The sequence below is a fragment of the Phaethon aethereus genome, assembly GCF_964289735.1.
Source record: "Phaethon aethereus genome assembly, chromosome: 2".
Lineage (NCBI taxonomy): Eukaryota > Metazoa > Chordata > Aves > Phaethontiformes > Phaethontidae > Phaethon > Phaethon aethereus.
In genome coordinates this window covers 29,921,679-29,937,341 of record NC_138582.1, presented here as the reverse complement: position 1 = coordinate 29,937,341, position 15,663 = coordinate 29,921,679, and the positions used below count along the sequence as shown (strand labels likewise).

Sequence of the window (15,663 nt, the reverse complement as noted above, 5' to 3'; positions counted from 1 at the left end):
AGTTTCAGTCATTGATTACAAATGAAAAATTGATCCATTGTGCTGGTTTCACACACGTTAACTAGGGGTGACTGCCTATGATGGGAGACATCTTTCCAGGGGATTCAGCTATTGAGTTACATCCTACATCTCAAGGTTCATTGTCAAGAAGAAATATTTTTCAAAGCATACATTCTGTATTAAAACAAGACAGATTTCTGGCTTCCAAAACAACCTTCTGGAGAGGGTAAGATTATACTGAAAAATGTAGCTTCTAAAAGACATTAAATAAATCAATAGTTACTCCAATATAAGAGCATTTCCAGAAAATGCTTGTCCATTTTACTGTGTTTAACACAAACCAAGTTCAATCCTAAAAGGGCAAATTCCAATACTCTGTGTAAGAAAAATGTTGAAGTTGCCTAGCTGGGAACTTTGTTTAGAATAATTCACCAATGTAGATGTATGAAATCCAATTTATTTTACATTTCTTTCATGGTGTTGATAATATAACCTCTAAAGCAGAAGTACGGTAAGAAGATCAATCCATAAGACGATGTATTAACTTCAAGAGATTCAAGGACTCGTCTCTTAAAAGTCTTCTGCTTAGACATATCACTGCAATAGCAAATAAAGTCTTATATGAACTCTTTTCATATTACATTTGGCTTTACATTTTAAAGCCAGCAGTCATCTGAAATAGTGGTAACTGTCACTGGTAACAAAAAAAGAGGAACTGGGTTATCTTACACTCAACATGTCCAGATAATGGAGGTCAAATAAAAATAAGTGGATGACATGCCAACTCAGAACCACTGCTATTGTAAGGTGGCAGCACAGCAAGACAAAGGCCATCACAATAAGAAAACAAGATTTACGAAGTATATTATATCCTAACCTCCAAGTCTAGTGATCATTTCACAGAAAAGATGTTCAACAGACAGAAAGATCCAATGCTGACCTTGACCAGATTGGCAGTGCAACCTTATAAAGAGGATGAGGAACACACAATTTCTTCCAAAGGGAAAGTATTTTGGCAAGCAAAAGATGATCTATAAGATGAAACATTCACTTCAATGTAATTTTTTTACAAACTAGTAAACTAAGTGATGCTTTGTATAAATTTTGAAAGCTATTATTCTTAGACAACCACAGCCATGTATCAACTGAATATAGTATTTTGTGGTTATTATTGCTGTTTGCTGCAAACATGGTTTTCAACCTGGTAGTTGCTTTAGGCATTATAGGTTTTAAATACGTCTTGCACAAGAAGAATAAGGTTTCACCAGTGATACACACTTTTCACACTGATTTACTATTATTACAGATTCCTAAAGTCTTGTTTTGGAGACTGTTATTCTGAAATCCTGGGTCCTATTGATTTTAGAAAAGCTTTGGCTTTTCCCTCCCCTCCCCCTCTTTCCCCAAAATATCCTCCAAAATTATCCATGTTTCAGTGACACATTTTTGGCTGTAACAGCTTCAGGAGCCTTGCAAGGCTGTCAGGATATACCTCACTTGGCTGTGGAAAATCAGTCATCTGAAATTTAAATAAAGTACATTAAGTAACACATATTTGCCATTAAATTTCACTATTTTTTTTTCCTGAGCTCTCATTAGAACAGCTTGTTATACTTGTCACATAAATTGCTACAATTCTGTACATAAAATCAACCCTTCTGACCAATCTAGACCCAAGAGGCAGTTCAGCAAAGGCTAAACAAAGCTCAAAATGCATAAAGCTTATTATTACTCCTTACCTTAGCAGTAATGGCCTCCACAAAAGTTGTAACAACTCAGTGACAGACTTCTTCATGGCCTATATACTTTGATACTTCTATTCTCCACTGCATATGATAAACACTGCTTTTAAATTGGTTCTGTGCTCATTTGTGCATTAAAATCAGAGTACAAGATTAATTAGACTGGATATTAATGAGTGTTTGTGGAATTATTAGGTAATTATAATGATGCAAGATGGTATTTTATTTTTTTAGAACATAAATATATCAATTAAATATAAATGGGGAAAATACTTCTACAATGCCGTTTCTCTCCAAGATTTTCTTGGAGCAAAGTCACAAATTGGAATTCCCATTCTAAAGAAAGAAAGGATACAGATGACAAAAGAGCAGGAAATTCAACTAAGTAGGTAAAAAGTTTCAGTCAGTAATTTGTTTGAAGTAAGCCAACTATAGATCTGTATTTGATATGAAACAGTTAAGATAAAATGAATTGAAACATAGCTTAAATTTGAGTAACTTGTTGAAACTACTTTCTCATTGCCATTGCTGTAAATCAAACCCAAACTGAACCAAAGCTTTTCTTTTTTTTTTTAATTCCACTGTTTTTATTGAAATTAATAGATTATCTCTGGTCAAAGGTATATTTCATTTTGCACCATCATTTCTCTAAAGATACTTTCTATCAAGTTGCTTCATTAATCTCTCATTGATGTGGGTTTTCTTAGTTTCAACTTATTTCCAGTTTCACTTTGCTAACTCTTTGTAGCTATAACCTAAAAACTTTTCTCATGTAAAATGTGATCTTGGTTCATATAACTCCTGATCCAGTTGATTAAACCCAAGTTGCTTTTGATTTTCTGTGACCACATTAAAAGTCAATCTGCTGCCATGTTGGAAAAAATTTATAATTCATAGACAATGTTCTCCCTGTAATTCATTAAAAGGAGATGAAAAGTGACAAAGATGAGAATTCCAAGATACAAACCCAAAATTAGCAAAATACTTGAGAGATAAACACTTTTATAGGAAAGATGTTCTAAGAAATCCCATGTCATAATTTAATACTGATTTTAAATTAATAAAATGCAACATAAACATTTACAAATATAGCAAATTGATATTCAAATGTTTAATTATCTCAGGATTTCTGAAGTAGATAAATATTGAAGAAATGAGAACTGATATTTTACAATATTCAAATTTTATGTGAAAAAGACTGACACCAAAAATACATAAAATGAAGAACATTTCTTTGTTATTTGCACTGTGGAAAAGCATAACTAACTGGCTTAGTTGATTGTTATGTAGGAATCCTCTCTCTACAATTGGTAGTGCTTTTTAGTGAGCTTTTTAGTGCTTTTCAGAGAACCCTTAAAACTTCACCATGCCACTCAGAATGCTTTCCACATCTGGAGATGTCACTTCTCAATATAAATCTGCATGCATTATCTACACTACTGTGTGCTCTGTGATACAGAGAAGCTAATAACTTCAAAATTTGTTACTGACTTAAAATGGTACAGTAGGATGCTACAGCATATAGTTAGGTATCTCCACTGCCCTAAGGTTTTGTAGGCTTCGTATATACATAGGGAAAAATTGTATTAAAGTGCAGCCCAATCCTGTAAATGTTTCTTGCATATTTCAAAATAAATTAGTCAGGTACAATTGAATTCAAGCATAGAATATTGCTAGAAGAATCAAATTGGAGTTTTTTCTTCCCCATGACAGCAAAATAAAGCAGAATAGCTTTTAAATTGTTATTTTATTTTATATTAAGATATGTTAAGATATGTTAAGAGTTCTAAGTAATGGTTGTACTTCAAGGTAAAGCTTGGCTTTTCAGAGAGCATTCTCGAGTTTTATTTGCAAAAGTGTACTGCAGACTGAATAATTTGACCAATCGACAAATGACTGGCTGCTGGAGTTAAAATTATGAATAGTATGCCCAGAATTCTGATGAAGAGGACGTTATATTCAATAATTCACTGCCTAAAAATGACTTATAACCATTTATGTTTACGCTGACTGCTTTATTGATTCACATTGTTGCTCCTTCTTTAAAGTACAGGATGATTTACTTCCCTAGAAAAAGAGGTGATCGTTTCTTGAGAAAGACTCGTGTCTTTTTAAACACCCCTTTAAAAAAAAAAATTAAAAATCCCTTAGTAGGTTTCATAGATTCCTTTTCTCACTCTATAATGTTCAGAGATTGTTGTGTAACCTGTATGGTCTACAACACTAAGGAAGAATCAAGACCCTATTATTAAGATATTTGTAGTTTGTTCTGTAATGGAGCTATAATTTTCATATACTTTAGATGTTCACATTCACTCCGATACTCTTCTGGCTGGTAAAAAGCTTCAAATAATCACTTTCTATTTCTCTCTTTGTAAAAGTCATGTTAGTATATAAGAAAAGTACTAATAATGTTTACAAGGTATACTGGCATGAACTATACCAGGTAAAAAAAATACAGTAAGTAACATTGTTGTGCAACTTCATTAAAAACAGAAATTCACCAGTTCAAATAAGCAGAAAGCTACATTCCCTGAGGGAGAGAAAGTCTAATTAACGCAGCACAGAGCCCATTCCATGCTGACGTTCCCAATACTGTGAATTTTTATTTCGATACTGTCTGCACACATATTGTTTTCTAAGAGTAACTATCACCTAAGTCCAAAATGTAATCTGTAGCCAAAAAGGACATAATTAATGTAAATTATAATAGTAAGTAATTTGTTTGAAGCTCCAACTTGAAATTTTGGGGAACTGTTTCAGCTTGAAAAATTGCAAACTGAAAATATGGAAAAGTGGAAAAAATATTGTAAGTTGCATGTGTATCTGTTTTGATCCTCTTACCCATGATTACAGGGACAATCTCAGAGGAAATATATTCTGAACAACATTAATTAATTTAAATCTAATAGGTTCCAGGAACAATTCTTGTGGAAAAATACGTGACAGAAAATGCTAGAATAAAATATAAGTAGACAGTTTAAAAGGCATTCATATGTGATGTCAATCCGATTTTTCCATTAATAATGTCTTGATGTTTTGCCTGAAGTGATAATTATTTCATTTAAATCCAACATCTGAGGATATACTCTAAGAACAAGTAGCCAGAGAGATAGTAAGTGGTAAACGTAGCTTTTGGTCTCTTTCAAAGGGCTCCCCTCAGCACTGAAGTTGCACCTGTTTGGCAGTGATGTGTACGAAAAAGGGCTCCACATCTGCAGATTTCACAGAGACCAACAAGAGTTCATACATTTACAGTATTAAAATACTTTATTTAAATAAGCAACAAAGAAACAAGTTTGAAAAGCTTGCCTTACCCTACTACAATCAAAATCCTTGGCAAAAAAACCCATCAAATATTTTAGGAATACCCATTAACTGCTGTTAAGGTCCATGTTCTACTCATCTGTCGGACTCTTTTTAATATACGTCCACTCTTTTTAATATATGTCCACAAAATACTTTTTTTTGCTATTACCTTTCCTGTTTAGAAAAGCTGGTGAGGGCAGTCCTATGATAAGATAACTGTGAGGGATGGCATCTTTTTAAGTGTTTATTATGTGTTTCTGTTCTGTTGGGAGTGGGTGATGCTTGGTTTTGGGGGTGGTTTTTGTGTGGTTTTGGTTTTGTTTTCCAGAAAAGTGGAAGAGGTAGCAGACACTGATATGAGGGAGAAACCACTCTTTCTTTGGAGGAATTACTAAGCTTGCTTAGCGGGCACACTTCAGACTACAAGGTTCGATTGGCCAGGAAGACACAGAATGCAGTTGGAAATCTGCAGGTTATAAAGAGAGAGAAGTGGCACTGAGGAAAATGGAGCGGGCAAATGATGCTACAGATATGATCCAAAGTTTAGGGAATAAAGCAACTTAAAATGTCATTCAGTTAACTGGTATTAAGCCCATAAGCAGGGAATTGCTGGGAAGAGCAAAGCAAGTGAGGAGAAGCGTGGAAAGAATTTTACTTCTTTTTTTGTTATTCTTACTTGTTTTGAGTTATTTTTTAATTCAGAAAGCTTAATATTGCGGTTTTTTAATTCTAGTAAAATTTGGAGTTTATAATTTAAATGCCTTTTGGTCTGCAATTTACTACAAAAAATATTATAGACTTATTCACTTCAAAGCTCTGGTTGACTGGAGGTCTTGTCAAAGTGAGAGAGTGAGCATTTTACAAGAGGAAAGGCAGGAGGTAAAGAATTGCTATGAATTCTTCAAAGTGAGAAAGATTACTAGATAGTTGCCACATAGTTTAATACCAGGCACCCTCATTTGTTATTATGATTAATGCCTTGGGTGACAGTACAGAAGATATACAAGTGGTAGGATTTAGACTGTTGTAAAAAATCCTGTAATGAAATAGAGAATCAGACTCTGTACAAATCAGAGCAATAGAAAAACACGCGTATTTGTAGGTGACCATGCATATGGCATATGTGTGCACACATGCTACATTTAAATTTTAAAATGCAGATAAATTTAAAGTGCTGTAGGTGCATTCTTATTTTAACCAACTATACATTATAATTACACTAACAATAAAGGACTCCATCCAATGCAACATACTAATATCAAGGCAGTCAGTTCTCTATTTCTTGAAGTTGTATCAGTGTGCAATGTCTTAAATTAGAATTTTCCAATTCAGACATAAGCTATAGTATTGACACAGAGTTACTAATAAAATTATCCCTTCACTGCAGTATGAAGAACAGTCTATATGACCATTAGAGATTATGAAGTTAAAATTCAGTACTTATATGGGTTCGTGAATAATGGCACCAGTTAATGAATTTGAAAACTATTTTATCACTCAGAACTTACCCTTGTTAGATATTACAGAAATCCCAATAAGGCTGTATAAATTTTCAAATAGGCTGTATTGGAATCCTTGGTTTGCTGACAAATTATTAATTTTATATTATATACATGACACTTTCTTTGGTTGACAGAGCTCTACCAAGTACACAGTTTGCGTCTAACTTCCCCTGTAAAGATCAGTTTTGATAGTAGGCAACACACTGTGTAAACTACATGCCAGACGTACACCCCTGCACATACCCCTATGCCCATCATCATGTAGGCAGGAAATTCTTGGGTCAGTTACTTACCAAATTATAATCAAATTCATTTGTACTTAGAAGAGACCTGTAGGCACCTACATTTTGCAGAGACTGACTCCTTTCAATAACCTATTTTACATACTTAAATTAGAGATCTGAGTTTCATTACAGTGCTCCTAGTTTCAGAGCAATGTTCCCTGAGAAGTTGCCAAGAGGGTTGAAAGGTAAGGTTAACGACATATTGGGTGTTAAATTGATGCTGAAAGCTTCAGAGAATTTACCCGTTACTAAATGCATGAAATTTTTATCCAAGAAAATAATTTGGTTCTTATGTAGCACATACATACTTATCCAACAGGTATTCAAATCATCATTTTTATATCACATGTTAAGAATAAATTCTCAAAAAAATATTTCTGAAATTTATATTTAATTTAAATTAGAAGCCAGCACTACTAGTGACATTTATATAGCTACATGAATATCTTTGGTACCTGTAAGTGATATGTTTGTGTTGCCATTTCTGTCCTGTTAATGCATAGCGTTTCCGACGAATGTTAAATTTGGAGCTACCTCTTGTTTGGTCAGGCACACCACATCGAGGCTTCTTCATCCAGCTGCAAGAAACAGCACCACATAGTTAAAGCAACGTGAAAGAAAAATCATAATCACTGCACCCAACTAATAAAAACATCATACTTTTTTGAAGTTACAGTATTATCAATTTTGTGTGTACTTGCAACAAGGACTAACAAAAGGAACAGTTACCTTGTTAGCAGATGTATAGTTTGTGGAACTTCATTGCATCCCATGACATTCAGAAACCAGTTTCTTTGCTGTTATTTTTTGCTAATTTTCTTTTGCTACAACCTCTAAACATAGACATCACAACTGGATAAGTCTTTCTCAGTCAATAATTTATTCTGATTCATTCAAGGTATTAGAATCTGTACTACCCGCTTGCTTGCTGAAGTCAAAGTATATACACAAAGATTTAGTCAAATCACTAGTTCCTAAGTGATATTTTGTATTCTGTGATCCTTCTCTTTTACCACATTGTTGTGATATTTAAACAAGCCTCAAGTTCTTTTAATCAAAGAGTCCAGTCAATTGCCAGATTTTTTTTTAATTCAAGATACTGTTAACTTTATGACACTATTGAGTTGTTCTATCTTACTCTCTTTCCACACAATGAAGAGTATCTCATTGCAACTGTAAGCTCCTAGTAGAGATATTTAACACAAGAATTCTGCTTAAGAATATTTCATGCTCTGCACAAAATCAAGCTGAAACGGTCTAAATCACAAACAACAAAAATGACCATTGCAGCAGCACCAGGCTTTCCACAGAAATGCTAGATTTTTACAGTGGCCTTCAATATTTCAGTGTTTTCTAATATTTCAGAAACTTCAGATTTGTCAGCATTCAAAATATGTGAACATTAGGATGATTTCTAATTCAAAAGCATGAGTTCAACAACAGTATCATTGAACTGCTTCTCGCTTGTAGTATAAAGGCTTATTTATTTTGAGTAAAAGTGAACAAACCTCAGCTGAAGTTATTATTCCATATGTGTTGAATAGCTACAGAACAATTTACTATCAGGAAAACAGTAAGATTAAAGACATTCACTGCATAAGTAAAAGACAAATCTCTGCTGTTACTTTTCCAGTTCATTTGACTTTATTTCTATCATGCCAAATAATTACTGATATAAAAGCCATAGTTTTCCAATGGTATTTACCACAAGAGTAGTCATACCTTACACTCAGGCTTGCATGAATGAATTTCTGACCATTAAACTGTCATTTAAGCATTGTTTCATAAATAAATACACATGCAGCTGCTGTATGTGTGGATGACTGGATGACAAAAAAGTAATTTGAAATCTCATCTTAGAACATAGACTTCTTTTAAAACATGCGCAGGTAGCAAAAACGCAGAAAATCAACCAGCCAATCATCTTTCATCTTTTCCAGTAAATATTCTTAGTTCAATATGTGCAAAATGAAGAAAAATATCTTATTTTGTCCAGAAGAAGACATGGAATATTTGCAGTACAAAAGAGTAGTGTGTGTATAGAAAAATACAGAGTCTAATGAAATCATTGATTTCTCAGTTCTATACTCAAGGAATGAGATGTGCATTGTAAGTTTTACACCTAATAATACAAGAGAAACCACACTGCATACTGAAAGAATTTTTAGAGATGGGCTAATCCAGTCAAAATGAGCCACACTTGTGAATCCATGTGAAGAAGTTTAAAAGTACAGCCAGACTTACAACACTTCATATATGCTGTAGCTATGGATATATAGCAAACTATTGTTTAAATGCATAAGTAAGAGTTAAGGTCACCAGCCTTTGTGAAAATACAACTTTTAGTGATAGCACCAAGACAGCACTGCACCCCACTTGCACTGATAAAGGCTATAGAAGTGCCTGCGAAAATTTGGATGGGTGACATAGCCATCAAGTAGTACAACTGAGGAAGCCAAAACTTAGGAATTTGACTGCCTGAGCTGAAGACACTGAGTTCATAGTTACGTATTTCAAATAAGAAACACAGAATTATTTGCTGTAATTTCTGGTCAGAATAATTACAAAGTATGCATTGCACGTAAAACAGTTGACTATTACTTGAATTTGCAAGGAAGACAATCTTCTCTCCTTACTGTCTGCAAAGACAACATTGCAAAATCTATAAAACTTTACCCCATTCATATTTGCTGAAACACAGTGCAACTTTACTTCAGGTTCCTCTGTTTTTTCAAAAGAACTGTCAATTCAACAAAGTAGACATTAGCGATTTCTGGGATGAAATATTATTGAAAAGTTTAATTTGCTCTAATAATACAAGAAAATGAAGGAAAGAAGCACATCTTAGTTACAGACCAAAGGGCAATTCTATTCTTCTTGGTAAAATAATATCATATTTACACTTCAGCAAATGAGATTAAAATTGGCTCAGACATCAGAAAACTTTTAGACACATTGTCAATAATACTTTTTTGCAGTGCATTTTAGATCAGTATGCAGTTACCATGCATTTTAATGACAAGGTGTATTTGAATTATGCTGTTGAAACTGCACGCACATTGCAGAAAAAAGACATGTACATAAGAAAACATGAGTATTTTCACTTTAAGGTGATGTCATGACAACAAAAGAACAGTTCAAGGAATAAAGCAAAAACAAATACGTACTACAGTTTGTTAGAAACACTGTACAAAACTGTTGGGGTCTTGTATAAAAAGGGTAATATATCATTTATGGTTGTATTTTTTCAAGGGCAATGACTTTAAATCAATCGAATGAGGCCTCCCCTCCAAAAAAAAGTTTAAATTGTTTAGCTTAACTGACAGAGACATATTTTAATAACAGGGTTTACTCACTGGCAAGCCAGGGGCAGATATGTGTAAATATTCCAAGTTCTGAATTTAAAAATTAATCTTCAAAGCTCTTATTTAAATAATCTCTCAAGTTATGTCAAAGGTTCAATACTCTTACCGAAAATAATGTTAGCATAAAATGTTTTACACTTTAAGATTTAATACAAAAAATCAAGAACGGTAGGTAGCATGGGTTCAAAATTCAACATTGTATTATCCTACTAGAAGTACTGACAATCCATTTTTAGCAAAACAAAACATAGCTTAAAATAACATGTTATGAAATTCAAGCAGTCACAATTTGTTCTTGTATTGATTTTGAAGTGGTATGTGCTTATCAAGAACATTATGCTTGTTATCCTTATTGGTTTGGATGGGCGGGGGATGTTCCATGTTGTCATGCTGTCTGGCCCGCTAATATTCGTACCGTTCTTACATGAGGACTGGGACTGTGGTTCACACGCAATATAAATCCCAATGTAAATCCAATGGAAACCTTTGCACAAGTGGTTCACTAGCTTTCGGGAAATTATCTTAATGTAAACCTTAAGGAAAGATGCAATTTGCAGCTGAGAATTTGGACTGTCACCAAATCTATCACCTAGGTCTTAGCTGAGCTAAGTTTAGCAGTCAGAATTCTAAACGAACTGTTACATGGTTAGTATTGGGATTCAGTATTTTCTAGCACAGAAATGAGGCAAAATGTTTAACAACTTCTGGCACATAAATTTTCTTTTTTTTTAATATCTTAAAATATTTTTTAAACAGTAATTGTCCTCAGACTGACTGGGAAGAAGGCTTCTGTCAGTCGTAACCACTAGTCTGCAAGGCTGTGGCGTGCCAGTTTGTGCGGCAGTTCACGCAGGAAGGATGCTGGAGCTCTCCCAGCTTGACCGGGGAGCAGTGGTACCCACCCAGCAGGCAGCCGTGGCCTCTCTACGCTCTGCACCCACCACCAGCGAGGCAGCTTCCCGGACAGAGCTCCGGCGGGAGCACGCTGACACCCAGCTGTCAGGCTGCGGGCCGTGCCCTGCTCTTACGCCAGGACCGGACCAGTCGGCAGCAGCGAGCTCACCTGTGGGAGGTGTGCCCAGCGGGAGGAGACCCTCCGCTTATGACAGAGCTTCGGGAGGAGGTGAGTGGGTTTACCGGTATCATGGAGAGCGAGAGAGACATAGTCTACTGGAACTGGACCCTGCCTTCCCTGAGACAGGCCCAACAGGCAGACAGGACACACATGGTACGGAGGGTTCCCTATCCTCTCTCCGTCTGGCTGGACACGGTGACGTAAGGAATGGGGGCAATGGTGACAAGTTCCTGCCCAGTGCAGCAGGTGCGTCTCCTCTGTGACTACCCCGCCTTCCCAGATGTCCTTGCATAATAGGTATGAGGCTCTGCAAGTGGGACAGAACAATGACAAGGACAATGGTTCCTCTACCTTGGAGGTGTTGCTGAGGTTAAGTTGGCCTATGCCTTGTGTCAAAAGTACTTCCATAATGAAGAAAAAGACTGGTCATTGTCATAGGAGACTCCCTTCTGAAGGCCCAATATGCAGACCAGACCCACTTCTTAGGGAAGTCTGCTGCCTCCCTGGGGCACTGGTTAAAGATGTGAAGAGAAAGCTTCCTACGCTGGTACAGCCCTCAGATTACTAACCATTATTGATTTTTCAGGTAGGCAGCAATGAAGTCTGAGGGCAATCAAGAGAGACTTCAGGGCCTTGGGATGACTGCTTAAGGGATCAGGAGCACAAGGACTGTTCTCCTCTACACTTCAAGTTGCAGGGAATGATGAAGGAAGAAACAGGAAGAGCCAGCAGACCAACACTTGGCCCTGAGCCTGGTGTCACGGGCAGGATTTTGAGTGTTCTGATCAGTTTACATGACACCAGGCCTGCTGGCAACAGATGGGGTACACCTGTCTCAAAGAGGGAAAAGGATCTTTGCACAGGAGTTAGCTCATTGAAAGAGCTTTAAACTAAATTGGAGGGGAAAAGGGGTATAACCAGGCTCGCTAGAGATAAGCCTGGGGGCAGCATGCCAGTGTTTGAGGGATGGTGTGCTAGTGAGGTCCGTCAGTCTGTCATCTGAGTGGAGGTTGGGGGATGGAGATCCATGCAGCAGCAAAGATGCAAGGGTTACTGCTGTGTTAGAAATTACAGAAGTACCTGAGAATGGTCACATAGGATTAGGGTTTCCCCCCTAAAAAAGGTGGTGGGACCAATATTCCAACTGAAGTGCATCTACACCAATGCATGCAGCACAGGCACAAACAGGAGGAGCTGGAAGCCATTGTACAGCAGGAAAACCATGATATAGTTGCCATCATGGAAACATGGTGGGATGACTTGAACGAATGCTGCAGTGGATGCCTATAAACTCTTCAGAAGGGACAAGGCAAGGAAGGAGAGGTCATGGGGTAGCCCTGAATGTTAGGGAGTGTTTTGATTGTCTAAAGTTTAATGATGGCCATGATAGGATTGAGAGTTTATGGGTAAGAATCAGAGGGAAGGCCAACAAGTTGGATATCATGGTGGGAGTCTGTTACAGACTTTTTTTTTGCCCAGCCAGGGCAAAGAGGCAGACAACATATTCTATAAGCAGCTGGGAGAAGTCTCACAATTGTTAGCCCTTGTTCTTGTGGGGGACTTCAACTTACCAGATGTCTGCTGGAAATACAATACAGAGGAGAGGACACAGTCTAGGAGGTTCCTGGACTGTGGAAGATTGGTCCTGGTGTGTGGAAGATAACTTCCTGACACAGTTGGTGAGTGAGCCAACTAGGGAAGGCACCCTGCTGAGGACTTGATGGTTGGAGGCAGTCACAACCATTGCATAGCGATCACAAAACGAGAGTTCTTGATTCTTGGAGGAATAAAGAGAGGAATCAGAAGAACTGCTACCTTGGACTTCCAAAGAGCAGACTTTGGCCTGTTTAGAAGACTCGTAGAGATAGGCCCCTGGGAGGCAGTCTTGAAGGACAAAGGAGTCCAGGAAGGCTGGATATTCTTCAAGAAGGAAAACTTAAAGGCACAGGAGCAGGCAGTCCCCATGTGCCGAAAGACAAGCCAGTGGGGAAGAAGACTGGCCTGGCTGAACAGAGAGCTTTGGCTGGAACTCAGGAAAAAAAGGTGAGTTTAGGACCTTTGGAAGAAGGGGCAGGCAACTCAGGAGGACCACAAGGATGTCAGAGGTTATGCAGGGAGAAAATTAGAAGGGCCAAAGCCCGACTAGAACTTAATAAGGCTACTGCCATAAAAGGTAGGAAAGAAAGGTTTCTATAAATACACTAGTTACAAAAGGAGGGCTAAGGAGAATCTCCAGCCTTTATTGGATGCGGGGGGAAACCTACTGACAAAGGATGAGGAAAAGGCTGAGGTACTTGATGACTGCTTCAGTCTTTAACAGTAAGACCACTTGTTCTTGGAGTACCCAGTCCCCTGAGCTGGAAGACAGGGATGGGAAGAAGAATGAAGCTCCCAGAATCAGAGGAGAAATGGTTAGTGACCTGCTACACCACTTAGACACACATGAGTCTATAAGGCCAGGCAGGATCCACCCAAGGGTACTGAGGTAGCTGGTGGAACTGCTCATCAAGCAACTTCCCATCATTTATCAGCAGTCCTGGCTAACTGGGGAGGTCTCAGTTGATCTCCTTCTATGACCACATGACCTGCCTAGTGGATGAGGGAAAGGCTGTGGATGTTGTCTACCTGGACTTTAGTAAAGCCTTTGACACCATCTCCCACAACATTCTCCTGAAGAAACTGGTGCCTTGTGGCTCAGACAGGTTTACTCTTCGCTGGGTAAAAAAATGGCTGGATGGTCGAGCCCAGAGAGTTGTGGTGAATGGAGTTAAATCCGACTGGCGGCCGGTCACAAGTGGTGTTCCCCAGGGCTCGGTTCTGGGGCCAGTTCTGTTTAATATCTTTATCAATGATCTGGACGAGGGGATTGAGTGCACCCTCAGTGAGGTTGCAGATGATGCCAACTTGGGCAGAAGTGTTGATCTGCTGGAGGGTATGAAGGCTCTGCAGAGGGATCTGGACAGGCTGGGTCGATGGGCTGAGGTCAGTGGCATGAGGTTTAACAAGGCCAGTGTCGGGTCCTGCACTTCGGTCACAAAAACTCCATGCAACTTTGCAGGCTTGGGGAAGAGTGGCTGGAGAGCTGTCTGGCAGAAAGGGACCTGTGGGTGCTGGTCAATAGACAGCTGAAGATGAGCCAGCAGTGTGCCCAGGTGGCCAAGAAGGCCAATAGCATCCTGGCCTGTATCAGAAATAGTGTGGCCAGCAGGACTAGGGAAGTGATTGTGCCCCTGTACTCACAGAATCACAGAATAACAGAATCACTAAGGTTGGAAAGGACCTGCAAGATCATCAAGTCCAACCATTAATCCAGCACCACCATGTCCCCTAAACCATGTCCTGAAGCGCCACATCCACACGTTTTTTGAACACTTCCAGAGATGGTGACTCCACCACCTCCCTGGACAGCCTGTTCCAATGCTTGACCACTCTCTCAGTGAAGAAATTTTTCCTAATATCCAATCTAAACCTCCCCTGGAGCAACTTGAGGCCATTTCTTCTCATCCTATCACTAGTTAGTTGGGAAAAGAGACCAACACCCTCATCGCCACAATCCACTTTCAGGTAGTTGTAGAGAGCAATAAGGTCTCCCATCAGCCTCCTTTCCTCCAGACTGAACAACCCCAGTTCCCTCAGCCGCTACTCATAAGACTTGTGTTCCAGACCCCTCACCAGCTTCATTGCCCTTCTTTGGACACGCTCCAGCACCTCAGCATCCTTCTTGTAGTGAGGGGCCCAAAACTGAACACAGGATTCAAGGTGCGGCCTCACCAGTGCCGAGTACAGGGGCACAATCACTTCCCTACTCCTGCTGGCCACACTATTTCTGATACAGGCCAGGACCCTGTTGACCTTCTTGGCCACCTGGGCACACTGCCGGCTCCTATTCAGCCGGCTATCAACCAGCACCCCCAGGTCCTTTTCCACCAGGCAGCATTCCAGCCACTCCTCCCCAAGCCTGTAGCGTTGCATGGGGTTGTTGTGGCCGAAGCGCAGGACCTGGCACTTGGCCTTATTAAACCTCATACAGTTGACCTCTGCCCATCGATCCAGCCTGTCCAGATCCCTCTGCAGAGCCCTCCTACTCTCCAGCAGATCAACACTCCCACCCAACTTGGTGTCATCTGCAAACTTACTGAGAGAGCACTCGATCCCCTCATCCACATCATCAATAAAGATATTGAACAAGACTGGCCCCAGAACCGAGCCCTGGGCAACACCGCTTGTGACCGGCCGCCAGCCGGATTTAACTCCATTCACCACAACTCTCTGGGCTCGGCCATCCAGCCAGTTCTTTAGCCAGTGAAGAGTAAACCTGTCGAAGCCACGAGCCGCCAGTGTCTCCAGGAGAATGCTGTGGGAGACGCTGTCAAAGGCTTTACTAAA

At 38.9% G+C, this 15,663-nt stretch overlaps 1 protein-coding gene across 1 annotated transcript in view; it reads right to left on the bottom strand.

Annotated features, from left to right (window-relative positions):
- MMP16 (matrix metallopeptidase 16) overlaps nucleotides 1-15,663 on the bottom strand; it is a gene marked incomplete at both ends in the record, with an annotated part of 194,047 nt that overhangs the window by 80,843 nt on the left and 97,541 nt on the right. Inside the window, one exon of the mRNA XM_082015426.1 lies at nucleotides 7,293-7,415. Within this exon, the coding sequence (XP_081871552.1) occupies nucleotides 7,293-7,415 (123 nt within the window). The remainder of the gene's footprint in view (nucleotides 1-7,292; nucleotides 7,416-15,663) is intronic.